Here is a 26,917-nt window from a genome sequence, read left to right as displayed (position 1 = left end):
GAGTGATTTTGCTCTTGACTGCTCTATCAAGGAATTCATTCAGTTTGATGGTATTTTGAAGAGAAAAAACAAAGTTACAAGTGCTCAAAGAGACTGAACTTTACAAAGTGGCTGCTGTGCATCTGGCATCTCTTTGGATGGAAGTTTTCTATGGAGTTGTACTGTGCAGAGTTAGTTGTTAGTGCTATCACACAGCCTCATGCTAGCTAGGTAATAAATAAAAAATTGCAGGATGATTGCCATTAAGTACCAACATTCAGATGCATTTCATAGACAAAAGTGCTGTAATTTATTGTAGAGATGTGCTTGGGTCCTGGACTGCTGAGGATCCATGTTAATAACTTACTTCCAAGGGGTAACCATTTCAAAAGCTCCTAAGTCACTTAGGAGCCTGAGAGTTAGGCTGTTAAGGGCCAGATTTTTAAAGAGATTTCTGTGCTAAAGATGCAGATAGGCAAGTGGAGTCAGGAGCCTAAACACTCTTGAAAATACCACTAGGTGTGTATCTGTAACTTTAGGTATCTAAAATCTTTTCAAAATCTGGGCCCTAAATCTCTTTTGAAAATGCGGGGACAGAGAGGAGAGGGGGGCACACTATCAAGGCAGGGCTATGGCAGCGGGGGGCTGGTGGGGATGGAGTACCTGCTCTTAAAACATCAGGATTACACCCCTTCTTAGACTCCTAAGTCACTTAGGTGTTTTTGAAAATTTTTCCTTGTTGTGCTTTTTTTAATCGAGGAAGTTTAAGTATCAATATATGTGTAGATATACTAGAAATGTGGAGCTGATATCACATGATGGATTCTGGGACAAGTGACGAATAAAATGTATCCTACACTTTGGATGTTTCACCTGCACTTTCCCCATTAATCCTCCTCCCCCCCCCCACTCCTGGTTATCCTAACTTTCTGAACAACCAAGCAGCTCAGATAGCCACCACTAGTTTTGTTTTAGAGAACTGTCCCTGCTTTTCCTCCAAATATGGAATCTTCCCACCCCCATCCCCCCAAAAAAGTAATTACTCCTGCCCAAGACTCAGGATGGGCAACATTCAGTCCTGAACCAGCAATAAGGTCTGGTCGCTTGCAACGCCACACAGCTGGAAGAGGAAGCTTTATCCTGTTGGGGAGTGGAGATTCCCAGTTTTCCAGCAGGGGCAGCACTCGCACTCTTAGCCCTGGAATATCCCGAGATATAGCTGCTATTAAAATTGTGGCAGCGTTATGGAAAGAAAATGAGATCATTTTTAGAGTGTTTTATGACTCCTCTGTGCTCGGGGGTGCACTTGGACTCATGTGACTGAGGCACCTGGCCTTAGTAGGATAAAAATGGTAGCCCTAACACCAAGTTAAAAAAATGTTCTGAAGCATCTGTAAAATAGATGGGTAGGTACTAACCGTACGAGGGCATATATGTCTGACCCAAAGTGACCATTTGCATCCCTTGTGAGACCAGATTACAGTGACAGTGCTTGGCCTTGTCACTGAAGGGTACCCTAGTATTTTCTTATTAGGGGTGATAGGTATCACTTTTCTGCTCCAAGTTTTTCCCTTCTTTATAACTATAGTTCAATAAATAAATCTGAGCGATTCAGTTACACCACACACTAGCTAAAACACAAGAGTTTCCCAACTGAACCTCTATAGCTAGGGAAGAATGAGCTTTGATCCTAACATGTGGGTCCTCTACAATCTCTAGCAGAGCTCCAGAACCTCTGTTTCTGGTGGGGATGTCGCAAGCAGATAGGAACCCACTGATATTCAGTCTCCAGCATCAATTACAGCAGAACCCTGATTAAGGGATGGGCTTCCCTGATTAAGTGCCCTATAGAAGAGGAATTAGTTAGGAAAGTGGACTGGACTGAAGAACTCAAGGATCTGAATGTGAAGGAGGCTTGGAATGACTTTAAGTCAAAGTTGCAGAAGCTCTCTGAAGCCTGCATCCCAAGCAAGGGGTAAAAAAGGGCTAGGGAAAGCTTGCAGACCATGTTGGATGAGCAAGCATCTCAAACTGGTTATTAAGAGAAAGCAGAAAGCCTACAAGGAATGGAAGATGGGATGGATCAGTAAAGAAAGCTATATCTTGGAGGTCAGAAAGTGTAGGGAAAAAGTGAGAACTGCCAAAAGCCAAGCACAGTTGACCCTTGGAAAGGAAATTAAAACCAGTAGTTAAAGGTTCTATAGCCATATAAATAAAAAGAAAACAAGGAAAGAAGAAGTGGAACTGCTAAGCACTAAGGATGGGGTGAAGATAAAAGATAATTTAGGCATGGTCCAACATGTAAATGAAGACTTTGCCTCAGGTTTTAATAAGGGTAATGAGGATCTTAGGGATAGTGGCCGGATAGCGAATGGAAATATGTATACGGAAATAGAAATTACTACATCTGAGGTTAAAGTCAAACTCGAACAGCTTAATGGGACTAAATCCAGAAGACCTGGATAATCTTCATCCAGGAATATTAATGGAATTGGCACATGAAATTTGCAAATCCAATAGCAAAGATTTTTAATGAATCTGTAAACTCGGGGGTCATACCCTGTGGCTGAAAGGTTGTTAGTACAGTACCTGCTTTTAAGAAAAGAAAAAAAGTGATCTGGCCTGTTAGTTTGACCTCAGTTGTATGCAATGTTTTAGAACAAATTTTGAAAGAGAAAGTAGTTAAGGGTATAGAGGTAAATGAGAACTGGAATAAAACACATGGTTTCACAAAAGATAGATTGTGCCAGACCAACCTGATCTCTTTCTTTCAGAAGATAACTGATTTTTTTAGACAAAAAAATGCAATAGATATAATTTACCTGGATTTCAGTAAGGCATTTGATTCAATTCCACGTGTACAAAATCTAAATGGGTATTGGAATGCTAGTAGTGTACGCTGAAGCAGTGGAAGTGCCCTGCTGTTCTCTAATATATATTGTGATGTACTTTGTTCTTGCATGACAAAAAACTTCTGGATGAAGGGTGACTGAGGGTATGTCTACACAGCAAAGAAAAACCAGTGGCTGGGACCCTTCCACCCTGCAGGTCCTAGAGTCCGGTCTCCAACCCGAGCACAGAAGTCTACACAGACCTGCAATCGGAGCCCCATGAGCCTAAGTCGGCTGGCATGGGCCAGCCATGGGTTTTTCCTTGCTGGGTGGAGATACCTTCAGGGGATGCCAATAGCAAAGTCATGTATAGGTATGAAATATTAATAAGAATGTGAAACACACTGACTGGACTTGTGTTCCCTTTCAGAGATGCTCTGGATGCTGCTAGTACGCTTTATAACCGAGTGGATGAGGGCGTCCACCTACTGGTGATGTTGTCAAACAAACGCATCCAGGAGCTGGAGCTAGTGATGGAATTCGAGACTTCTGAAGAATGTTTTAGGGAGGTAAGGTCAGTTTGTCATTGGTTGTAGTGATTAGCCTTAACTGCATGTCCCACAGAGGTATTTAATCCAAGTTTACATCAGGGTTTGAACCAGATGGTAGTAAAGTAACACAAAAAGGGTCCCAAAGGGACATGCCTTCACATCACAAAAACACCCCATAAGCAACTTGGCATTAGGTAGTTTCTGCCCAGGTTGAGACAGGCACTACCCCACCTGATAGCATTCAGTGACCTGGCATTCCTGTACTGATGAGACATACAGACTTGGGGCCAGATTTTCAGATGTACTGAGCACCAAGTCAGTGGGTACTCTGTATGCTCAGCACCTCTGAAAGTCCAGCCCCAAGCATGTGACCTTCATACCGGTTTGATCCAGTATAACCCCATTAATGTCAGTGCCTCTGATATACACTGATGGAAGTCAGATTAGTCCCATAGAGTGCAGAGGCCTCCTGGCCAGGAGCACAAACACATGGTGTTTCCCATGATGCACTGCAGATTCAGTTCCACATTTGTACTAAATCTAAATCTGGAGGTACCTCTGAGGAGCCCTTCCCCCACGTCAGAGGAGGCTGATGGGGGCTCATTCCATCCCTTCAGAGCGAACAGAGCCATCTCAGCCCCCAGGATGGGAATTGGATTAGGGAGTGTGTTTGTAGGGAAGGCAGATGAAGACCAACATCCTTACCCAGCTGACAAAGTCTGACTATCCTTGAGGAGATGAGCCCAGTGCCAGTGATTGGCCTGTGATGAGGAGCTGCGAGGAATAACATGGACACTGGAGATTATATTGAGTGCTGTGTTCAGGAAGCAGAGAGCAGATATCATAGGGCCCCAGATAATACATAGGTGTGGCTCCATTGCTGTGTTCAGGGTAAAGCCATTGCTCCTCATCCTTCTGCCAGACAGAAGTTGGAGTGGGGAGCAGATGTGGCAGCAAATGGAGCGTCGGCAGCAGGAGCAGTAGGAAGATAGGACCAGCCCAGGAGTTGTAGAGGTTTCATCCGACTGCTGTTTGCCCAGAAGCACAGACCTCAAGCAGCCACTCCCTTTGCTTATGCCTAAGGTCTGTTAGCAACAGCAGAGCTTAGCAATTATCCAGGGACCTAATGTGAGAAAGGTCCATGCGTAAAGCAGGAGGCATACACTGAAATGCTGAGATGTGGGGAGAAATGCTCATGCATTCTTTCCAGTGATTAAATGACCACCCTCACCAGAGAAACTCCCTGCTCTTTCCACACAAAGGCCTGCCTTGCACAGAGCACTGACTGACAAATAGCACAACTGCTTTCCCCTTTTTTCTCCTAGGTCAGCACTTGGATCGAGAATGTTGGCAGGAAGCAGCTAAAGGAAATGATTGACCTGGACGATTCTTTGGAGCTGCTGTTTCGAGCACAAAAGCAGTTCAGGGAATTTGATCTTGTTGCCAGTGTAAGTGTTCTCAAATTGGGAAGGGGGCAGAAGAGTTCGTGGTGGGAAAGAACCCCTGCCTACCACAATAGTGGGGGAACTGGCTGGCGAATGTAGCCTGCCAGGCTGATTCCATAGTGTGCGCTGACACCATCCTGGGGGCACATCCCATAGATCAGCCTTAAACGACTTCTGACCTAGACTTGAACAGAGTGATCCATACACACAAGACTGGAGACAGCAACACGTTTGTGTGTAGCTCTGAGAGAGACTGACGGTATTGTGCTATTCCTCCTGGAATGCTGTGAAGCCTTAGTCTCTGCCTATGTGGGCTGAGAATTTAATTGAACATGTGTTTCAGAGGGAGACTTTGTGTAATTCACATCTGTGTCTCTGAACAACTCCACCTGGGCCTTCATGATGTCTCCTGTCACATTCCCCTGTCCTCTCTCCAAACTACCAGTGGTGTCTGCCTCCCCCACCACCTCCCCATTCCTTTCCTTTGCCTATCATTCTCTCCAGGACTTTTTCCATGCTGTCCATATGTTTGTAACCCTTCTGCTAAGTGGTTTCAGCAGAAACCAGGGCTGGGTTCAATATCCAGGGATCCTCTTAACATTACAAAACAGAACTGGCTTGAGCACCCACCCAGTAATCTGAGTAAACTAAACACCACCCCAGGTGCCTCTTAGAGGCAGTACTTCCCTGCTCACAAGCATGGGCTCTGTGTATGACAAAAGAAAACTTTTTATTGAAGTGAGAGGAAACTTGGCATTAATTTGGGAAAATACTGCAACACCGATTCAAAACCATGTATGCCTTAAGTAAACACCCACTCAACAGTACATTGGGCAGTGTCCTTCGCCTCAGTGTCCTACCTTTCGGAATGAAAGTCCAACGAATGAATGTCCCTTCAATATGCCACTCACTGAGCCTAATCAGCTCTGTCTTTAAATACCGGAGAGGGGTGGGTCAAATGGTGTCCCGGACTTGTTAAGCAGAGTTCACGCCACCAGAAGGAACACCTGCCCCCACCCCATCTGACTTTCACCAAGATTTGGCATCCTACCCCTTGCTTAGCAAGTGAGTTATTCTTCGAGTGCTTGCTCATATCGATTCCAATTAAGTGTGTGAGTGCACTGCGTGCACGGCCATTGGAGAATTTTTACCCTAGCAACACCCGGTGGGTCGGCTGTGGAGCCCCCTGGAGTGGTGCCTTCATAGCACTGGATATATAGCCCAGCCGACCCAGCGCCCCCTCAGTTCCTTCTTACTGCCCATGACGGTCTTTGGAACTGTGGAGCATGGCTTTGCTACTCTCCACTCTCCCTAGCATTCTTCCTACAGTTTGTTAAGTTTAGTTTTAGTGTTTAATAGTTGTAGTTGTATAGTTGTTTGTATTAGTGGAGTGGAAGGGGTTTCCCCTCCTCCCCGTACTTTTGTTTGAGCTCTTGCCCAAGGCTCTGGGCTTAAGCCCTGCGGCTCCTGCTCCAAGCCCATGCCAACAGGCGACCCCCACAACTCTTGCCTGAAGTGTCTGGGGGAATCTCACCAAGCAGAGAAGTGCAGGGTTTGCAAGAGCTTTCGTCCCTGGACTAAGAAGAAGCGGGACTTTAGCTTAAGACAGCTCCTTATGGAGGCATCTGTTAGTCCTCAGCCTCCAGCGGCACAACAAGACCCGACACCAAGCGCTTCGGTGCGCAGTGCCCTGGCTTCAGTGGCAGGAACAGCACCGCAGTTGGACCCTGATAGAGAACCGCGGCACCGACGTACCCTGGTCTGCAACTGACACCATCAGTCTGGCATCGATCTCACTCGCCTGGCCAGAAGCGGCACTGGAAACCGGAAAAGGCTGGCCCAACTCAGCAGGCACCACCCTTTCAGGATCCGCTGGCAGAGCCACGTCCCACAGCAGAGTGCAGAGTGCTCAGCACTGTTGACTCTGGCACCGAGAGCGGAACCGTTGAGTCCGGTGCGACTGGACTCCCCGACTCACAGTGTGGTTGAGGTCCAGTTGCCATATACTCCAGATACCTTTGCGGCTGCAAGAGATCTGATTGCCATGACAGTGCTGGCATCCCCTCAACAGGACAAGGCACCAGCACCTGTCCGAGTGGCACCATCCCGAGGAAAACCAGCTCTTATTCACCCGCTGGCACCATCGGTTGAGCCGTGGCACTGATCCCGCTCTCGGCACCGTTCCCACTCCCAACGCTGCTCACAGTCCCGGCGCAGTTTGCTGTCGGCACGCTCTCCATCACGCAGAGGCTCCATCCAGGGTGGCCACTTATCTGGACCATTCAAACCACGGCCAGAACCATCTGGCAAACACCCACTTCTATTCCCCCAACTGCTAAGGGGGTGGAGTGGAAGTATTTTGTCCCCTCCAAGGGATATGACTATTTGTACACTCACCCACAGCCCCGTTCACTGGTGGTGGCCTCAGTGAATGAGAAGGAGTGACATGGTCAACAAGCCCCAGTGCCCAAGTCAAAAGAGGCCAAGATCCTCAATTTATTTGGGCGCAAGGTCTAATTCTTCGGGGGGGCTCCACTCCAGATCATGCACCAGCAGGCTCTCCTGAGCCGATACAATTTTAACTCTTTGAACTCCATGATGAAGTTCAAGGAGCTGGTTCTCCTGGAGTCCTGAGGAGAGTTTGGGGCTCTGGTAGAAGAGGGCAAAACAGTCACGCGGACCTCATTGCGGGCCTCATTGGACACCACGGACTCTGCCGCTCAGACCCTCTCTTCAAGAATCGCAATGAGGCGCATCTCTTGGCTGCAGGCTTCTGGATTACCACCAGAGCTTCAGCAAACACTACGGGATCTCCCCTTTGATGGAGAGGGCCTGTTTTCGGACAAGACTGACTCAAGGCTTCAAAGTCTCAAAGACTCAAGGGCCATAATGCATTCACTGGGGATGCACACAGCGGCTACCCAGCAGAAGCCATTTAAACCTCAGCCTTAATGCTCCTATCCTCCTCCTCAGCCGAGGCAGGACTTCTATAGGAGATGGGGGTGCAGTGGCAGGAGGAAACCCTCCAACCACCAATCTGGCCAGTCCCAGGGTCCTGCTAAGCCCTCGGTAGGTTCCAAACAAAACTTTTGAAGGAACGCCCAAGGACGGTGTACCGGACCTCATTCAGGATCCTACCCCATCCTTCTTGAATCATTTATCCCGTTTTTCCACCGTGCCTGGTCCCTCATAACCATGGACTGTTGGGTTCTTTGCACAGTGGAAAGGGGATACTCTCTCCAATTTTCTTTCTCCCCACCCTCCCTCCCTCCCCATCCCTCTTCAGGGACCCCTCTCACGAGTAACTGCTTATTCAAGAGGTACAGATGCTCCTTACCATGGGGGCGATTGAGGAGGTTCCAAGGGAGCTAAGGGGCAGGGGGTTTTACTCCCGTTACTTCCTAATCCCCAACGCAAAGGGCGGACTTCGGCTTATCCTGGACTTGCGCGGACTCAACAAATTCATGGTAAAGTTCATGGAAGTTCCGCATGGTCTCCTTGGGCACCATTATACCTTCCCTGGATCCTGGAGACTGGTACGCCACCTCCACATGAAGGATGCGTATTTCCACATCGCTATCCATCCAGTACACAGATGCTTCCTCCACTTCGTGGTCAACGGCAAACATTATTAGTTCATGGTCCTTCCATTTGGCCTCTCTATGGCCCCCAAGGTGTTCACCAACGTATGGCGGTAGTGGCAGCCTTTCTTTGTTGACGACGGATACAGGCATACCCATATCTCAATGACTGGCTCATCCGAGGGCACACCAAAAAACAAGTGCAGTCTCACCTTCAATTGGTCACGGACATGTTTTGTCGGTTAGGCCTCCTTCTCAACGTGGCGAAGTCGACGGTAGAACTGACCTAAAGAATAGAGTTCATCGGGGCTGTCCTGGACTCCATGCGTGCTTGAGCCCTGCTTTCAGATGCTTGTTTCCAAGCTTTGTCGAGCCTCATATGGAGCCTTCAAAGCTTCCCAACCTCGATGGTGAGATCGTGCCTGAGTCTCCTAGGTCACATGGCTTCCTGCATATATGTGACCAGGCATGTCAGACTACAGCTCCACCCGCTTCAGGCCCGGTTGGAATCGGTCTATTGCCCAGGTTGAGATAGCCTGAGCCTGGTGGTCACCATCTCGGAGAGTGTCCTGTCCTTCCTCCAATGGCGGCTAGATCCCGGGGTGGTGTGCGAAGGAGTCCCCTTCCACACCCCTCAGCCCTCCTTGTCCCTTGTCACGGACGCATCAGCCCTGGGATGGTGTAACCAACTTGGGGACATCCTGACATCCAGACAAGGGTCTATGGGCCCCGTACGATCTCTCTCTCCATATCAACGTACGGGAGCTGATGACGGTACATCTGGCTTGTCAAGCCTTTCAGGAGCGGCTGCATGGTTGTTGTGTAGTGGTCCTCACAGACAACACATGTTCTACATCAACAAACAAGGGGGCGCTCATTCCTCCTCCCTTTGTCAGGAGGCCAACTGTGGGAGTTCTGCATAGCCCACTCCATTCACCTGGTGGCGTCTTTTCTCCTAGGGGTCCAGAACACGTTGGTGGACCACCTAAGCAGGTCCTCCCAATCTCACGAGTGGTTGCTCCGTCCAGATGTCATCCTCCCTATCTTCCTAAAGTGGGGGTTTCCCCAGGTTGACCTGTTTGCCTCCTCCAGCAATTGGAAATGCCCGACTTTCTGTTTCCTCCAAGGCCGCTCCCCGGCTCTCTCACAGACGCCTTCCTACTCCCATAGATGAGCTGATTGTTTTACGCCTTCCTGCCATTTCCCCTGGTACACAAAGTCCTGTTCAAGGTGCGCAAGGACAGAACACGGCTGATTCTGGTCGCCCCTGCATGGCCCAGGCAATGTTGGTATACCACGCTGTTGGAGATCTTAGCGGACGCCCCAATCCCGCTGCCCCTTTTTCCAGACCTGATCACTCAAGATCACAGCCGCCTCTGTGACCCCGAACTTCGGTCCCTCCACCTCATGGCGTGGATGCTGCATGGCCGAGCCATTCAGAACGCCTCTGTTCTTATTTGGTGCAGCAGATCCTGTTGGGCAGCAGGAAACCTTCCAGTCAGGCCACATATATAGCTAAATGGAAGTGATTCTCGTGCTGGTGCACTTACTGCAGCATGGCCCCTCTCCAGGCATCCGTGCCTCTCATTCTGGACTCTCTCCTGAGCCTGAAACAACATATCATCCATCGGAGTTCACCTGGCGGCCATCTCAGCTTTCCAACCAGGATCGAATGGCTGATCTGTCTTCGCCAGCCCCATGGTCGGTAGGTTCCTCAAGGGCCTGGACCGTCTCTACCCACAGGTACGGCAGCCAGTCCCCACGTGGGAACTTAACCTGGTCCTTTCCAGACTTATGGGGCCCCCGTTGGAACCATTGGCCACCTGTTCCCTCCTATACCTCTCTTGGAAAACAGCTTTCCTCGTTGCTATCACTTCGGTGAGGCGTGTCTCCAAACACAAGGCTCTGACCTCAGAACCACCTTACACAATCTTCCATAAGGAGCAGCTGCGACCTCACCCTGCCTTTCTTCCCAAGGTGGTATCGACCTTTCATATCAACCAGGATATCTCCCTCCTGTTTTTTTACCCAAAACCGCATGCCAGTCATCAGGAACAGTGGCTACGCTCTCTCGATGTTCGTAGGGCTCTTGCCTTCTACACTGAATGTACAAAGCCGTTCTGGAAAACAACGCAGCTCTTTGTCACGGTGGCGGACCAGATGAAGGGCCTCCCGGTTTCCTCCCAGCGGATCTCTTCTTGGATCACGTCCTGTATCCGTGCTTGCTATGATCTGGCTGGGGTCCTGACCCCTCCTCTCACTGCTCACTCCATGAGGGCTCAGGCCTCGGCAGCGGCTTTCCTGGCCCAGGTGCCAATCCAGGAGATCTGCAGAGCTGCTACTTGGTCTTCAATACATAAGTTTGCCTCACACTATGCTCTCGTTCGGCAGGCCAGAGACGATGCATTGTTTGGTAGAGAAGTCCTACAACCCACGCTACTTCACTCCAACCCCACCGCCTAGGTAAGGCTTGGGAGTCACCTAATTGGAATCGATATGAGCAAGCACTCAAAGAAGAAAAGATGGTTACTCACCTTTGTAACTGTTGTTCTTCGAGATGTGTTGCTCATATCCATTCCAAACCCTCCCTCCTTCCTCTCTGTCGGAGTAGCTGGCAAGAAGGAACTGAGGGGGCACTGGGTCAGCTGGGGTATATATATAAGGCCATGAAGGTGCCACTCCAGGGGACTCCACAGCCAACCCACTGGGTGTTGCTAGGGTAAAAATTCTCCAACGGCCGTGCACGCAGTGCATGCACACACCTAATTGGAATTGATATGAGCAACACATCTCAAAGAACAACAATTACAAAAGTGAGTAACCGTCTTTTCAGCTTAGGGGACTCCCTCAGTTAGGGCATGGTAAGTACAGTTCTGCTGCCCTTTACTCTTACAATCCAGATAACAACTTTTCATTACTCCTGCATTCAAAACTGAAGTGACTTGTAACCCAAAACCAGCCAGAACTGATAATTTGGTAAAGCAGCTCCATCTGCTGTGCCCCTGGGCCAGAGGTTCTCAAACTTTTGTACTGGTGACCCCTTTCACATAGCAAGCCTATGTATGCGACCCCCCCTTATAAATTAAAAGCACTTTTTAATATATTTAACACTGTTATAAATGCTGGAGGCAAAACTGGGTTTGGGGTGGAGGCTGACAGCTCACAATCCCCCATGTAATCACCTCATGACCCCCTGAGGGGTTCCAACCCCTAGTTTGAGAACTCCTGCCCTAGACGGAGTAGGTTTGTCTTTTCAAAAACTATCTTCTCCTAGGTTTCAGAGTAACAGCTGTGTTAGTCTGTATTTGCAAAAAGAAAAGGAGTACTTGTGGCACCTTAGAGACTAGCAAATTTATTTGAGCATAAGCTTTCGTGAGCTACAGCTCACTTCATCGGATGCATTTGCATTTCCACCAAATGCATCCGATGAAGTGAGCTGTAGCTCTCAAAAGCTTATGCTCAAATAAATTTGTTAGTCTCTAAGGTGTCACAAGTACTCCTTTTCTTTTTATCTTCTCCTAAAGTCTTTTCCCCCTCCCCACTCCAGTTCATCACTAGGTGTCAGGAGAGAGCTCGTTCAGAGCTTACATGTATAAAACACCTTCCTGATGCAGATTCTCCAAGCCACAGCTGCCTCCTCAGGCAAATTCCTCTGAAAAGCTCACCGCTTTCAAGCCACCTACGATACAGTTATTGTACGTACAGCTCGGTGGATAAGTTATATATCTGTGCATGGGATGGGAATGTTTACAGAAATTTCCAGAATGTGTCATGGATTTTTTTGAATTCACTTTAGATTCTTGAAACATTTCAATTTCCTTGACCCCTAAGTAGCCTGTTGTCATGAAGGCCTTTTATGCTAAAGCTACAGATTCACTGCATCTAATCTGAGCTTCACAATTTAATGGGGTGCTTATAAAGAATGATTGCCTGAGAGAGCTACTATTTTGCATCTCTGTGCCATGCTAGGTTTAGCTAGTCCTAATAGTTCCCAGGGGCTTTGGAAGTCTCCCATGGTCTCCGTTTCTAGCTCTCCAGTGCAGCACACTGATCCACAATTGAAATTTTCTTTCAGGAATATTGTAGAAGGGGACAGGAAGTGTTAAAGAAGCTGGACAGGTGGGAAGATTTTTCCTCTGCAGACTTGCACGTTTATGGACTCAAGCTGCAAACATATAGAAATCAGCTGGAGGAGTTCTGCACCCGACTGGATGACACCAGGAGTCGGATTGGAGAGACAGTCAGGCTGTACGAATTCTTCGACAAGGTGAGGAAATGAAGCGCTGAGCTTTGAATAGGGGAAAAGGTATGTGCCCGTGAAAGGACATTTCCACTGGGGAATAGGGTGAAGACCCCATAGTTTTCCTCTGGTCTAATTCTTCTAACCTCCAGGCCCAGTGTGGTGGGCACATCCTTACAGTCAGCACCAGTGGATAGAAGGGTCCTTCAGCAGTTGTCTTGGAGACCAAGGGACCAGAGTTCTGGTGTCCTGCCTTTCAGCACAGAGGAGGCTGCCAGGCCATGGCAGTGCTGGTATATTGCTGAATACCGTGTACTTCATGTTGTGGATAGTTACATGTGTTGATGTGTCAGATGCAGCTCCCTCATTTGCAACCATAAAAAGAGCCAGTTCTCTGTTCTGGGCAAATCCATGCGACGAAACCAGGGCTGAGAACGTAGTGCCCAGAACCTTGTGGGTGATGGCAGCTTCCTGGTGAGTAGGGTTGCCAATTTTGGTTGGCTGTATTCTGGGAGGTTTTATCACATGATACAATATTTGACTAAAGATTAGTCTTTAATTCCTGGAGACTCCAGGACAATCCTGGAGGGTTGTATTGGTGAGGCCCATAGGGAGTGAGTGAGAACAAATGGCCTGAAATCAGGAGGTGGGACCATGTGCCATGCACATTGTACAGGAGCCCTGAGTGCCCAGAATTCTCACCCTTTTGCCTTGATGTGAACATGGCCTGCTTGCTATCGGGGGATTGTTGCGGGTTAGTTTCTGAGGTCGCCGATGCAGAAACAGTAAGAGTTTCCATGTACATTTAAAAATCTTTGGCAAGCGTAAAAGGCAAATGAGTCCATGTTCCATTTATTTCCCAGTTGTACAAACACTGGGTACTGAAGTTCTCAAATTCCAGAAAGAATCAGACCCTTCCAGTTAAGCTGTACCAGATGTAGGCGCCGCTTAGACGCCGTCTCTCTGAATTGCCTTGGCAGCCAGAGGTGTTCGGGGGGGTGGGGGGTGGATTCTGCTAAACCCGAAAACATTCAGAAACGGGCTCCAGCGCAAAGGGGCGAAGAGGAAGTGTCCCAGGATGTTGCTGTGCAGCCGTAAACAAGGTGGTTGTTTGGTGACAGTCTCTGCACATGTGTGTCCCCCACCCTGGGCTATGCTCTGCCCTTGCTCCTGTCATGGAGGGGAGGTTACAGGCGTTCACTGAGAACAGAATATCCTGGCCGTGTTGTGGAGGGAGCCCCAGGATATCACAGAACAGCATCCAGAGACTGGAGAGAGGAGTCTGAGGGCTCCAGTGATAACGATGCTTCGTCCTGTGTGGTGTTGGATAACGACTGCAGCCTCTAGCTGCAGATCACTCTTCCCGGCTGAGCAAACCAGGGCATGGAAAAGGGCAGCGACTGATCCAATGTCCCAGGAAGTCTGTGCAGCACTAGGAGTGGATCCCACATCTCCTGCCCCCCAGTCCTTTATTTTAACCACTGCACTACCCTTCCTTCCTAGGGGAGACTACCACTGCTACTGTCGACACTTGTTGGGCAGCAGCTAAACGCAATCTGACCTGCGATGACGTGGCTTGAAGAGCTCTGCCATTCTGAACTGCATAGGATGTTCCATATAGTCCATGTTCCGTTATTTCCTTACCCATTTAATGAGTAACTTGTCATTTGTACCCTTTAAAAACTTGTTTAGCCCCTTATTTAGAGTCCAGGTAGCTTGTGTCTAAGGAGATGCTGTCCCTTTGTAGAAAAATCCCCATTTGCCTAGTGTTCTGCAGTGCCTGTGGCATGGGTTGTAAGATGTGGTACAGCACACTCATGTCTAACACCGTGTAACACCGGCAGACCTCGGTTGTCGGCAGGTGGGATCGAACCTGGGACCTCTGGAGCTAAATGCAGGAGCCAAAAGCCATGTGGCCCTTAGCTAAGGCTGTAAAGCAGACTCATCAATCTCTCTCTAACTGGTCTCGGTGCCACTAGAGGGGACAGAACACCACACTCAGAAGGTGTGTGGGTTACATACTTCCCCTAGCTGAGGAAGCGCATCCCAAGCTTCAGAGACTTCCCAGTTGAAATCCCGGATGAGCCCCCACTTGTAACACCAACAGACCCCAGTCGTCGGCAGGCAGGATCGGACCTGGGGCCTCTGGAGCTAAATGCATGAGCCTCTGCCACATGAGCTAAAAGCCATGTGGCTGTTAGCTAAGGCTGTAAGGCAGACGCATTAATCTCTCTCTAAGAAGTCTCAGTGCCAATAGATGGGACAGAACACCACACCCAGGAGGCGTGTGGGTTTCATTTGCAGCTGAGCTGACTCTAAAGAATCATGCTGAACAATGCACAAGGCAGAGCATGGCTGTGAATAGAAGCTTATCTTACAAGCGCTGCAGGTGCATTGGTGAATGCAAAACTTGACGGAACAGTTTGAAAGTTTCATGAGATGATTACATTAGATCTCTATCTCAAATCCATTCTGCCTGCCAAAAGCAAAGGCAAAGTCAAAGGCATGGTCTGCTGTGGAGAGGGAAGAACAGAACTTCAGTCTAAATTAATTTACTGTCTTCCATTGCCAGGCCTCTCTGATCTCACACAACCACCTTTTGCTCCTGCTGGTGGCTTCCTGACCCTGAAAAAGCCTTCTTGTTAAGCCCGAGCCTGGATGGGGCGTTGGCAGGAGGCTGAGATTAGCAGCATCCCTGGTTTTCTTCCCCATAAAGATCCTGCAGTGTGCCAGATCATGTGGTCTGGAAGCGAGCAGTCAGGCCGCATGCTCTGTGGTTTTGAGAGTCTCCTTGATACTGCAGGATATGGCGGGTGCCAGAAGAATGGAGCTCAGGCTTCCACAAGGATTGTGTGGCTGGCCCATGCACACACCTTGCTGCCCAGTGAGAGAGGTGAATTCCACCTCAGGAAATCGGCTGGCTGCTGTCCCAGCTGAGGGCTTCCTGTGGTGGGCAAGTGCTCCCTGGCATATTGGGTGCAGGGTGTGAGAGGAGGGTAGTGCTGCCCCCTATGGGCAGGCTGGTTGCTGCACCAGGTGCTTCACTGCTTGGCAGACCCCTAAAGACCTTTCCTTTGGATCCTGCTCTCGGTCCTGACTTGACTTAGGCCATTAAATGTTGGGTGGGTGAATGATTCCAGTATTCAGTGTCCCAGAGCCCTTTGCAACATGCATGTTAGGAGGTGCAGCCCCTCCCCAGGGCAAACCAGAATTGCCTGAAGGGTTTGTTAGAGGCCAAGGACAAGCCGTTGGAGAAAAGGTCTGTGTGGTAAAGAGCCTGAGCTGTGGCCAGGCCGCAGGCAGTTCGGGGCTGGGCTGGCTGGATTCCTTCTCCCTCCCCACTCCTCAGAGGATGCAGCTAAGGCCAAGCTGAATGTTTCCCCTTGTCTGTACTTCCTTTATAACAGCAGTTCTTGGTGCCTGACAAAGGCTGGGCATGTGCTGGGCTGAGTGGAAGAGGAGGCTTCGTATCCTGCCCCTGCTGAGGGAAGGAAGTGGGGAGGGTTGCTTCTCTGAGTATGTATCCATGTGGATCCCAGTGTTGGTGCACATGTGCCTCAAATGCACAAAGCCAGATTCTTTAGCAGCACCCATGAGGCTGTGCACTTGCCCCCTGCCTCCTCATGCTCTATCACGAGGGCACAAAGGGCAGGGCAGGGCAGGCCCACGACCCCCTCCCCCCCCCCAGGTTTCCTCTTACCACCTGTTCCAGCAGGATAGAAACTAGCAGTGTTGTATCTGCTGTCAACCCTTGCATGAGCTGTCTGTACCTACACTCCTTCACTTGGTGCTGACTTCTCTGCCCAAGTCTTGGAGTTGCCTGACTGCTGGATGGAGTGCTGGATGGTCAGGTTTTGACCTGAATAGGGATGTTCGAGTCTGACTCTTCTGGGCCTGACACCACTCTCAGAGATTGTTCTAGGAGGCAGTGCTTGAGTCCTGTGATTTCTGGTTCAAGTGGAGAATGGAAGGTAAACCGAGCAGCGGCCTGGGATGTGGAATTCACCCAGGCAGGAAAGTCGTCATCTGTGTCCATGCAGGTGCCACTTTGTGGGTTCTAATACTTTTATTCACCCCGCAAACCCAGATCTCAAGTAATCCCAACTTGGCCAAGATCCACTGAAAGGTAAAGATCCCAAACAACTGGAGCTGTTTGAGAGAAAGTCCCGTTCCTCTACATCACTCTAGCTAATTTCCAAACCCTACTAGCCAAATGCAGTTTTCTAACATGGGACAGAGTGATGCTAGTCATCAGTCAAACTGCCTCACCAGGCTAGACAGGAGTTTAAGAACATTGTAAAAGAGGAACAAGCTAGTGACAAAGACTTGCCTACAAGCCTTAATGAACGCAGCTGACACCCTGACTAGATCCATGGCTACCATAGAATCATAGAATATCAGGGTTGGAAGAGACCTCAGGAGGTCATCTAGTCCAACCCCCTGCTCAAAGCAGGACCAATCCCCAACTAAATCATCCTAGCCAGGGCTTTGTCAAGCCGGGCCTTAAAAACCTCTAAGGATGGAGATACCGCCACCTCCCTAGGTAGCCCATTCCAGTTCTTCACCACCCTCCTAGTGAAATAGCTTTTCCTAATATCCAAACTAGACTCAACCACTGCAACTTGAGACTATTGCTTCTTGTTCTGTCATCTGCCTTCACTGAGAACAGCTGAGCTCCATCCTCTTTGGAATCCCCCTTCAGGTAGTTGAAGCCTGCTATCAAATCCCCCCTCACTCTTCTCTTCTGCAGATTAAATAGGCCCAGTTCCCTCAGCTTCTCCTTGTAAGTCATGCGCCCCAGCCACCTAATAATTTTCATTGCCCTCCACTGGACTTTCTTCAATTCGTCCACATCCTTTCTGTAGTGGGGGGCCCAAAACTGGACACAGTACTCCATATGTGGCCTCACCAGTGCCGAATAGAGGGGAATAATCTTCCCTCGATCTGATGGCAATGCTCTTACTAATACACCCCAATATGCTGTTAGCCTTCTTGGCAACAAGGGCAAACTGTTGACTCATATCCAGCTTCTCGTCCACTGTAGTCCTCAGATCCTTTTCTGCAGAACTGCTGCCTAGCCATTCGGTCCCTAGTCAGTAGCAGTGCATGGGATTCTTCCGTCCTAAGTGCAGGACTCTGCACTTGTCCTTGTTGAACCTCATCAGTTTTCTTTTGGCCCAATTCTCTAATTTGTCTAGGTCCCTCTGTATCCTATCCTTACCCTCCAGCGTATCTACCTCTCTTCCCAGTTTAGTGTCATCTGCAAACTTGCTGAGGGTGCAATCCATGCCATCCTCCAGATCATTAATGAAGATATTGAACAAAACCGACCTGAGGACCGACCCTTAGGGCACTCTACTTGATACCGGCTGCCAACTAGACATGGAGCCACTGATCACTACCCATTGAGCCCGACAATCTAGCCAGCTTTCTATCCACCTTATTGTCCATTCATCCAGCCCATACTTCTTTAACTTGCTGGCAAGAATACTGTGGGAGACAGTATCAAAAGCTTTGCTAAAGTCAAGATATATCATGTCCACCACTTTCCCCATATCCACAGAGCCAGTTATCTCATCATAGAAGGCAATCAGGTTGGTCAGGCATGACTTGCCTGAGTGATTCCATGTTGACTGTTCCTGATCACCTTCCTCATCTCCAAGTGCTTCAAAATAGTTTCCTTAGGACATGCTCCATGATTTTTCCAGGGACTGAGGTGAGGCCAACCGGTCTGTAGTTCCCCGGATCCTCCTCCTTCCCTTTTTTAAAGATAGGCTCTATATTTGCCTTTTTCCAATCATCTGGGACCTCCCCCGATCGCACGAGTTTTCAAAGATAATGGCCAATGGCTCTGCAGTCACATCAGCTAATTCCCTCAGCATCCTCGGATGCATTGCATCCAGCCCCACGGACTTGTCCATGTCCAGCTTTTCTAAATAGTCCTTAACCTGTCCTTTCACCACTGAGAGCTACTCACCTCCTCCCCATACTGTGCTGCCCAGGGCAGCAGTGTGGAAGCTGACCTTGTGTGTGAAGACTGAGGCAAAAAAAGCATTGAGTGCTTCAGCTTTTTCCACATCTTCTGTCACTAGATTGCCTCCCCCATTCAGTAAGAGTCCCACACTTTCCCTGACTTTCTTGTTGCTAACATACCTGTAGAAACCCTTCTTGTTATCCTTCACATCCCTTGCTAGCTGCAACTCCAATTATGCTTTGGCCTTCGTGATTACAGCCTTGCATGCTCGAGCAATATTTTATACTCCTACCTAGTCATCTGTCCACTTCTTGTAAGCTTCCTTTTTGAGTTTAGGCTCACCAGATATTTCTCTGTTAAGCCAAGCTGGTTGCCTGCCATATTTGCTATTCTTTCTGCACATTGGGAGTGCACAGTGACTATGAGGGCTCCAGGCATTCCTCATGAAGTGTGGGCCCCATTTGAGGTAACAGAGCAGTTTAACAAGAAAACACAGTCCCTTACACTCGCTAAAGGACGCCAAGACAGCCCTACAGCCCCTGTGAATCTACACACATCTAGGATATACCGCAAAACATACCACCCCATCAGCAACACCAACAGAGACAGGGGACACCTTCATACCACAGCCAGTCCAAGATGTGGCCGAGATATGGTAGAGCACATCAACCCTCCCCAACCCCCACCACGCACATCATTCTGTCCACATGGCGGCAAATTTGCCAGCTCAGCTGAGAGCTGCACCAAGACCAGCTGAATGAGTGCTGCTTTTGGAAGCCACCTCACCTTGTTCCACGGGGCAAGGTTGGGCATCACCACTGACAAATGAGTGATAGATATCGTTACTCATAGCTATACTATCCAGTTCCATCCCCTTTCCTCATCCCTCTTCAGGGATCCTTCTTGTGAGAGCCTTTTACAGTCAGCCATGGCCTCGTTGCTCTGTCTAGGAACCATAGAGAAAGTGCCTCAGGAATACAGAGGAAGAGGCTTCTACTCCTTGTATCTCCTCATTCCAGAGACGAAAGGGTCTTCGTCCTGTGCTGGATCTGAGGAGGCTCCACGAACGCATTCACTGCCTCAGATTCAGGAGGTAACACTTGTATCCATCATTCCGTCACTCCAAGCTCCAGGACTCCTTGTGAACTATGAGAAATTGTCTCTCACACTCTCTAAGTTTTTTCTCTCTACATTTATGTCTCTAAGTATAATTGTTTCCCTGGTTGTCTTTGCTCCCCCTCATTCCGTTCATGGAACTTCTTACTCTCATATGTAGCTTGGATTTAGCATGAACAAAACCTCTGTTGTGTGCTGAAAAGATCCCTCCATGGGTCCGTGAGCCACCCCCAACTCCAAAGGCTCCAGGCCAAGGTTTTCTCCAGCATGCTGAGGGTTTGTGCAAGATTGTGGCTCATTTGTCCCTTGCTGAAGGTTCGGGGAGTTAACCAATTCAGCGGGGAGAACTGCTTTCAGTTGAGTGGGTGCTCCCCCTGCTTCTCCTGCATTCTCTCTCTCAAGGGAAGCTGTGGGCATCCCATTGCTTGGGATGTTTGAGACTGGGCTGGAGGAGGGATAGGACACGTGCTGCCCTGATGGAGGAAGGGCCAGTAAGAGGCTTTCTGCAAGGGAGATACGTGTGCATTTTCTGTCTGCCCCACCAAGCCTGACCTCTATGGTACTCTCTGGGTTCCCAGTCAGATCCTTTGTGGGGTTTGTTCTGTCACAGGATCCTTTGCCTCCCACCCCACCAGGATTCTCTCCGGGACTCTGTCTTGTGGAGACTCCCAGCCCTCCAAGACAGCTGGGTTCTCTCTGTCTCACGTGCACAGCAAGCTCTCTCCGCTGGAGTTTTCTGCTGTGCATGGAAAGCATCCTCCAACCCCACCTGGTGGCCTGTCTGCTGCAGTGCTCCCTTCCCTCCCACCTCCCTGGTCTGGGAGCCCCCATCCCCTGTGTGTGTGAGTAGCCCCTTCTGTGACATACCCCCCTCATGCAGGGTTTCTCATGTCTTGGACTCTGAGAACAGACAGCACTCTCCTTTGTGAGTCAGCAAACAAAGGCCTGGCAAGAGAAGGTGGTTCCTGTTCCCTCTGTGACTGAGGGAGGGACAGCCAGCCTGTAATCTATATGGCAGCTCCTCCCCATTGTCCCTGTAGGAATGCTAATGTGGCCGTACATTCCATCTGCCAGCAAGTGTCACTCCTTCTACGGGCCGAAACGGGGCCCGGGGGCCCTGGCTGACATCAGCTCACACAGCTGCATGTGGGCCAGACTCTGCTCTCAGGAGCAGTTCTCTACAGCTCTCCTTGCATTTTCCCTTTGAATCAAATACATTCTCCCCTGCTTTCAGCAGCAAACAGACACTGAAAATGCTCTTGTAAGTACCAAGAGTCCAGCATGCCATTGGATTGAGGCGGTTGAGAACAAGGCTTTCCATTCAGTAGCTCATGTGCACTGATCTGTCAGTGTGTATTCAGGGTGAAGCTTGTGTGCTGTCTGTGTTCAGACAGCACACAAATTTGTTAGTCTCTAAGGTGCCACAAGTACTCCTTTTCTTTTTGTGTTCAGACAGAATCCAAAGGACTTTCCGTATGTGGGTGCGTTTGCATGTTCTCTGAAACCCCAAGTTGCACTCTCTGTCTTTTAATAAAGCTGTGACAAACCCACTAATGTGAACTGAATTCTCCCTTTATTTGCAAATGCTTTATGATCTTTGCACTCTAGTGTAAATGTAGCTGCTGTGATCACTGGGTGCCTCGGAAACCCTTGGCATAAGAAGTTAGAAAGTGCAGGCTGTCCCTGCGCCTGGCGAGGGGCTCCCTTTTGCTGCATGGCTTTGTTTGATTGGTTGTGGACAATGTAAGGCAGCAGAAAGCTGTGACTTGGTCCTGCTGCTCATTCCATGCTGCTTCAATTGTGTGGGGCTTGGCTGACCTGTGGAGTGAATGCTCTTTCCCGTTTCAGGGGATGGGCTTGCTATCTAGATTTTGGAATTTGAAAACTAGGGTTTGAAAAATTAACCAGATTCCTCCAAGACAGAAGACTGGAGCCCCTCACCAGAGGACATTATGGACAGCAAGACTTGGAGTCCCCACCAGCAAGTTTCAGGGGCATCTCGCTGGTGAGACAACCAGCACCCAGTTCATTCTGCTGCTGGAAAATGGGAAGGAGATGTCCTAGACCACCAGGCTTGCGGATCTTTCTTGTCAGCCTCTAGCCACAAACACCAGAGGAGCAGGCAGCCAGTGTGTGTTTTCCCCCCCTTTCCCGGGGCAGTGGGCTCCGGCTTCAGCCCTGGAGCGCTGGGCAGCAGCTCCAGCCATAGGCCTTCGAGTTCCAGCCGCAGGGCTTCGGGCTTTATCTCCTGGCCGCGGGGCTTTGGGCTCCAGCCCCAGGCTCACCACCACCCCATCACCCATGGCCCCTGCTGCCTCCCTCCCCACTTCTCCATTCAGAGCTTAATTTGTTCCCCGGCTTGCCAGGGCTGAGTAAGTCTGCTGTGAAACGTGATATTAACAAACCTACAAATATCAGTTTTCACAGGAGCAGAGGTAGTAGCTAGCAAGGCTTTAAAAAAAAAAAAAAAAAAAGCCAACCACCAAAACAGCAAAAGAAACAACAACAAAAAAAGAGAAGAACGTGCAAAGCACCTTATTTTGTTTCTATTCTTTTTAGGTCCAGTAACGAATAGAGACAACTGTACATTATTTTTGTTATTGAGTCTGAAAAAAAACTCTACATAAATAAATTACTATGATTTGGACATGGATATGTGCATAGTTGTTTGTTTTTCCTGAAGTTAATTAAGTATTTTAGGAAAAATTGTCAGAGTGGCCACCAGCAAGAGTTGGTGGCTGCACTCTGAGGCCACCAAAATTTTTCTTGTGAGAACCCCTGCTCTAGCTAGCAGCCCCTGCTACATTTAGTGGTTCAGCACCTCCAGCTACTGAATGAGAGAAGGAGCTTTCTGCTTCTGGCTGCAGTGAGGGGACTGCTATCCGCTACTCAGCCCTTCCCCCTAGGCACAAAGACAAGAAGTGCTATAGATCAGTGGCTCTCAACCTTTCCAGACCACTGGACCACTTTCCGCAGTCTGATTTGTCTTGGGTATCCCGAAGTTTCACCTCACTTAAAAACTACTTGCTTACAAAATCAGACATAAAAATACTAAAGTGTCACAGCCCACAAATACTGAAAGATGGCTGACTCTCATTGTTACCATATGATTATAAAATAAATCAATTGGAATATAACTATTGTACTTATATTTCAGTGTATCGTATATAGAGCAGTATAAACAAGTTATCTGTATGATATTTTAGTTTGTACTGACTTTGGTAGTGCTTTTTATGTAGCCTGTTGTAAAACCAGGCAAATTTCTAGGTGAGCTGATGTACACTGTGGAAGACGTACTCCTGGTTGAGAACCACTGCTATAGATGAACCGTAGAGTTTTCAAACTCTGAGCCACCTTTTATTGCATGCAGGAGGCTAGATCAGCCTTCGAGTTACTTGTCTTTATTCATAGATTCATAGATACTAAGGTCAGAAGGGACCATTCTGATCATCTAGTCCGACCTCCTGCACAATGCAGGCCACAGAATCTCACCCACCCACTCCTACGAAAAACCTCACCTATGTGTGAAGATCAGGTTCCCAGCTCTGTAAATTAGATGAGAACCAAAGACAGTGGCAGTGAAAAGCACAGAGTCAAAGAAGAAACTCAGCAATTAAGCCTTATTCCCACGAGGGTAATGGCTACAAATGGGGACACACCCCCACGCGTGGCCTCTGACACCAGGCCTTTTGATCAAGAATCCACAGTGGGATAAACATGTAGCATGCTCTCCCTCTACCTCTGCTTATCAGTGGATGATGTTCTCTCTTCAGGGTGTTCTGCATGAAAGTCCCAAACAGCAGCTTGAGACTCAGGGGGTCTAATTAGCAGCTGCTTGAGACTCAGGAGATTTACTCAGGATAGAGAAAAAAGATCAGATTAACATAAAATAAGTAGTCTGCATAACGCCTGTAGTCTGCAGTCTGCAAAACTCATCTAGATGGAGTCACCTTGGGTTCTTTCTCCCCTCTTAGCCAGGCAGCATCTCTGTGAGACAGCTTCTGGTTTCAGGTTCTCTTTCTCTCTTGTCATGTCCCTCAGTTACAGTCTGTGTTTCCTTGTAAAATCAGGCATCCCACAGAGATGTCCTCTCTGAGGTGGTTTATTGTCATCTTTTATTGTCATCTCTTGTAAAGGGTCCATTCCAAGGTGGGTTCGAAAGTCAGTTACTATTATACCCAGTGCTGCTGAGTGAACAGGCTTGGGGGTGGAAGGTTGATCCACGCAATAGGAGCTCTCAGCTATTTCTGCCCTCTGGTTCTTATTGGAAAAGTTCTCTTCTAAGGCCTATAAACCTCCTTGCTAAAGTTGACTGTCTCTGACAAAGTTATTGACCTGGTAGAAAACGCCCTGCCTCGGGTTTAACAAGATGGAGCATTGTATGTAGAGTTCTAAGACTTTTCTCTATACAGTGATTCTGATTTATAACAAAAAGGAATGATTGAAAGATTAAATCCAGCCTGCCACAGCTCATCAAGGGCATTATGTTTTGCCAAATTAGCGACCAGAGATTTCTGCAGTGTTGATCTTCCTCCAAGAATTCATTGTCAGCTCCATCAGCTTCCAGGCTGTTTCCTCAAGGTGATCTGTTCTGAGCTGCATTGCTGAATTGACATCCCAAAGGAAATAAGCCTTTGCTCACTCATTGCCACTCTCCTGTCTTAGCAGAGCTTGTAGTTAGAGACTTCACAATGTTCTGTGCTTCTCTTTGTCCTTGTGCTGCATGGCTCAGATTTGGGACTAACAGTTTGTGTCCATTGAGTGCTATTTAACCCACCATCTAAAGACCTCGCTGCATTACAGGCAGGGGTGCTGAGGTGCTACACCCAAGCAACTCTAACAGCTGAAAACAAGGAAGTCTCTGGTTAAGGCAGTCTTGGTGCACATATCATAGCACCCACACCTCACAATGACCAACTGCTCAGTCAGACCACACACCTAGAGAAGACGCTCCCTGACATTTCCAGTGCAGCAAAACGCATGAACAAAATTCCCGTGACTCGCACTTGATCACGAACCTGATCCCAAGTGTCTGCTGCCGCTGCTCCCCCATTTGCCCCCCTCTCCATTTGCCTCCCTCTCTCAAAGCTTCTCTTCCAGGACTGACTGAATCTTGCTCTGTGGGCCTCTTGCAGCTCACAGAGGGTCCACTCCCCCTGCACCTGGAGACTAATGGGGAGAGGAGATTGTGGTGGTATCTGCTCAGTAGCAGAAGTAGCTAGGGTTCTCGGCCAACGCACATCTCTTCTCAGTAGCCAGGCTACCTTTTTCACCTCCTGCTTGGTATTATCTGTACATTTCCAGGACTGCCTATATGATGTCTTGTTTAGTTCACGTAGATCCAGCTTCAGACTCCTTGATACACTGCAAAAGATCTGAACCCCTCTGCCCTTGCGGCTTCTTTTCCCCAAAACTTTCAGGTCAGTTGAGATCCTCAATGTAAATATTTCCAGGTGCCCCCATTCCTCCCTTCTTGTACAGAACATAGTTGCGTCTGTGAAAGTCAGTGACTTGCAGCTTTCTGAGCAAAATGGAATCTAAACATGCAGGAAATCAGAACTTTTATAGCCACCTCCCCAATGGCAGTAAAGCATCCTCTCTTTTCTCTGGGCTGAGGGATTTCTCAGCTTCACTCACAAGAAACCCATCGAGGAGTTCACCCCCCACCCCCCGGTTGAGTTTGTTGCTGACAACGGCCTCTCCTGGACTGTGTCAAGTACCCTATTCATGGAATCAAACTACACTCTCTGGAAGATGTTCTTCCCCATGATTTTGCAATGTGAGTGGGACTCACAGGAATGCTCACCTGTTGGCATCTGCTACTCGCTCCAGGAGACTCAAAGTCCACTTCGCCAGGGCATGGGAATTTAACAAATCGACAATCTGGCCATGGAGCTTGACCCTCCCCAGTTTGGACAGAGGGGGTGTAGCTCACAAGGCTCCAATTTGCATATCAAAGGCCTAGTTATACAGGCTGGGATGTCCGATTAAAGTCCCAGGTCCCAAACCATGTCTCCTGCTGTCTCCAGCCACATTCCCGTGGCTATCCCAAGTCTTAGCTTGCTTCTAAACTGGTGGGACTGTTTCTAGTCTTTTAAAAGACAATGAACTCCAAAGAATTGACAGACCTTCTGTGTACCCAACCCCCCCTCAAAGCAGTGGTGGTTCGCTTCAGTTCCACATATCCTAAAGTGAGTCAGTGATAGGTTCATAGATTCCAAGCCAGAAGGGATCATTGTGATCATTTAGTCTGACACCCTGCATAACACAGGCCAGAGAACTTCCTCAACATAATTCCTAGAGCACAGTTTTTAGAAAAACATCCAAACTTGATTTCAAAATTGTCAGTGATGGAGACTCTTACTGTTAGAAATTGACACCTTATTTCCAGTTTGAATTTGTCTAGCTTCAACTTCCAACCACTGGATTGTATTAAACCTTTCTCTGCTAGACTGAAGAGCTCATTATTAAATATTTGTTCCCCGTGTAGGTACTTACGAATTGTAATCAATCCATCTCTTAACCCTCTCTTTCTTAAGCTAAATACATTGTGTGCCTTGAGTCTATCAAATACTGTCACAACATTAGCTTTCTTCCAGTCTTCTGGAACTTCCCCAGTGTTTCAAAACTTATTGAAATGCGACATTAACAGCCCAGTGAGCTCCTCAGTCAGGTCTTTTAAAACTCTTGAAGGCAAGTTATCTGCTTCCTAATTATCATTTACATTTTTCTGAGTCAATTCTTTCTCCCCGTTGATTTGGCTCATAACTGTTTTCAGCTTTGAGCAACTGTCCCTTTTAAAGCACCAAGTATGATACGTCACTGAACTGGACTTTATTCTGTCTGCACATTATAAAAGTGCACAAAGGTGGTGACACAAAGGTATCGGAAGGAGAGCTTCTCTCCTTGTTTAGCCCTGGTAAAATCACCCATCTCATGGATCGGCCAGCTCATGTCTTTATGTGATTACATGGCCATAGCGGAACACACAACTGCTGATATGGGGTGGGTTTGCTGACTAAGGGCAGGCATGTTTTCTGGGAAATGGCCAGTGGACTATGGATGGATATGCCCATTGTGGCTACAGGATGGGTACTGTCATAACTATCAAGAAGTCAACTCCTGCCTCCGATTGGCCCATGATGCCAGGCTCCATCGCCCACTTATTAAATTTTCAAACAAGCACCATGATGCTTTCTC

At 48.5% G+C, this 26,917-nt stretch overlaps 1 protein-coding gene across 1 annotated transcript in view; it reads left to right on the top strand.

The window, feature by feature from the left end:
- Positions 1–26,917, top strand: part of PLEKHG4 (pleckstrin homology and RhoGEF domain containing G4) — a 181,144-nt gene that overhangs the window by 105,402 nt on the left and 48,825 nt on the right. The window contains 3 exon segments of the mRNA XM_038368060.2: positions 3,241–3,379; positions 4,687–4,809; positions 12,463–12,654. Of these exon segments, the coding sequence (XP_038223988.2) occupies positions 3,241–3,379; positions 4,687–4,809; positions 12,463–12,654 (454 nt within the window).

This window comes from Dermochelys coriacea, chromosome 12 (genome assembly GCF_009764565.3).
Source record: "Dermochelys coriacea isolate rDerCor1 chromosome 12, rDerCor1.pri.v4, whole genome shotgun sequence".
Classification (NCBI taxonomy): domain Eukaryota; kingdom Metazoa; phylum Chordata; order Testudines; family Dermochelyidae; genus Dermochelys; species Dermochelys coriacea.
Note: the sequence above shows the minus strand (reverse complement) of the source record. Positions and strands in the feature narration are given on the sequence as shown.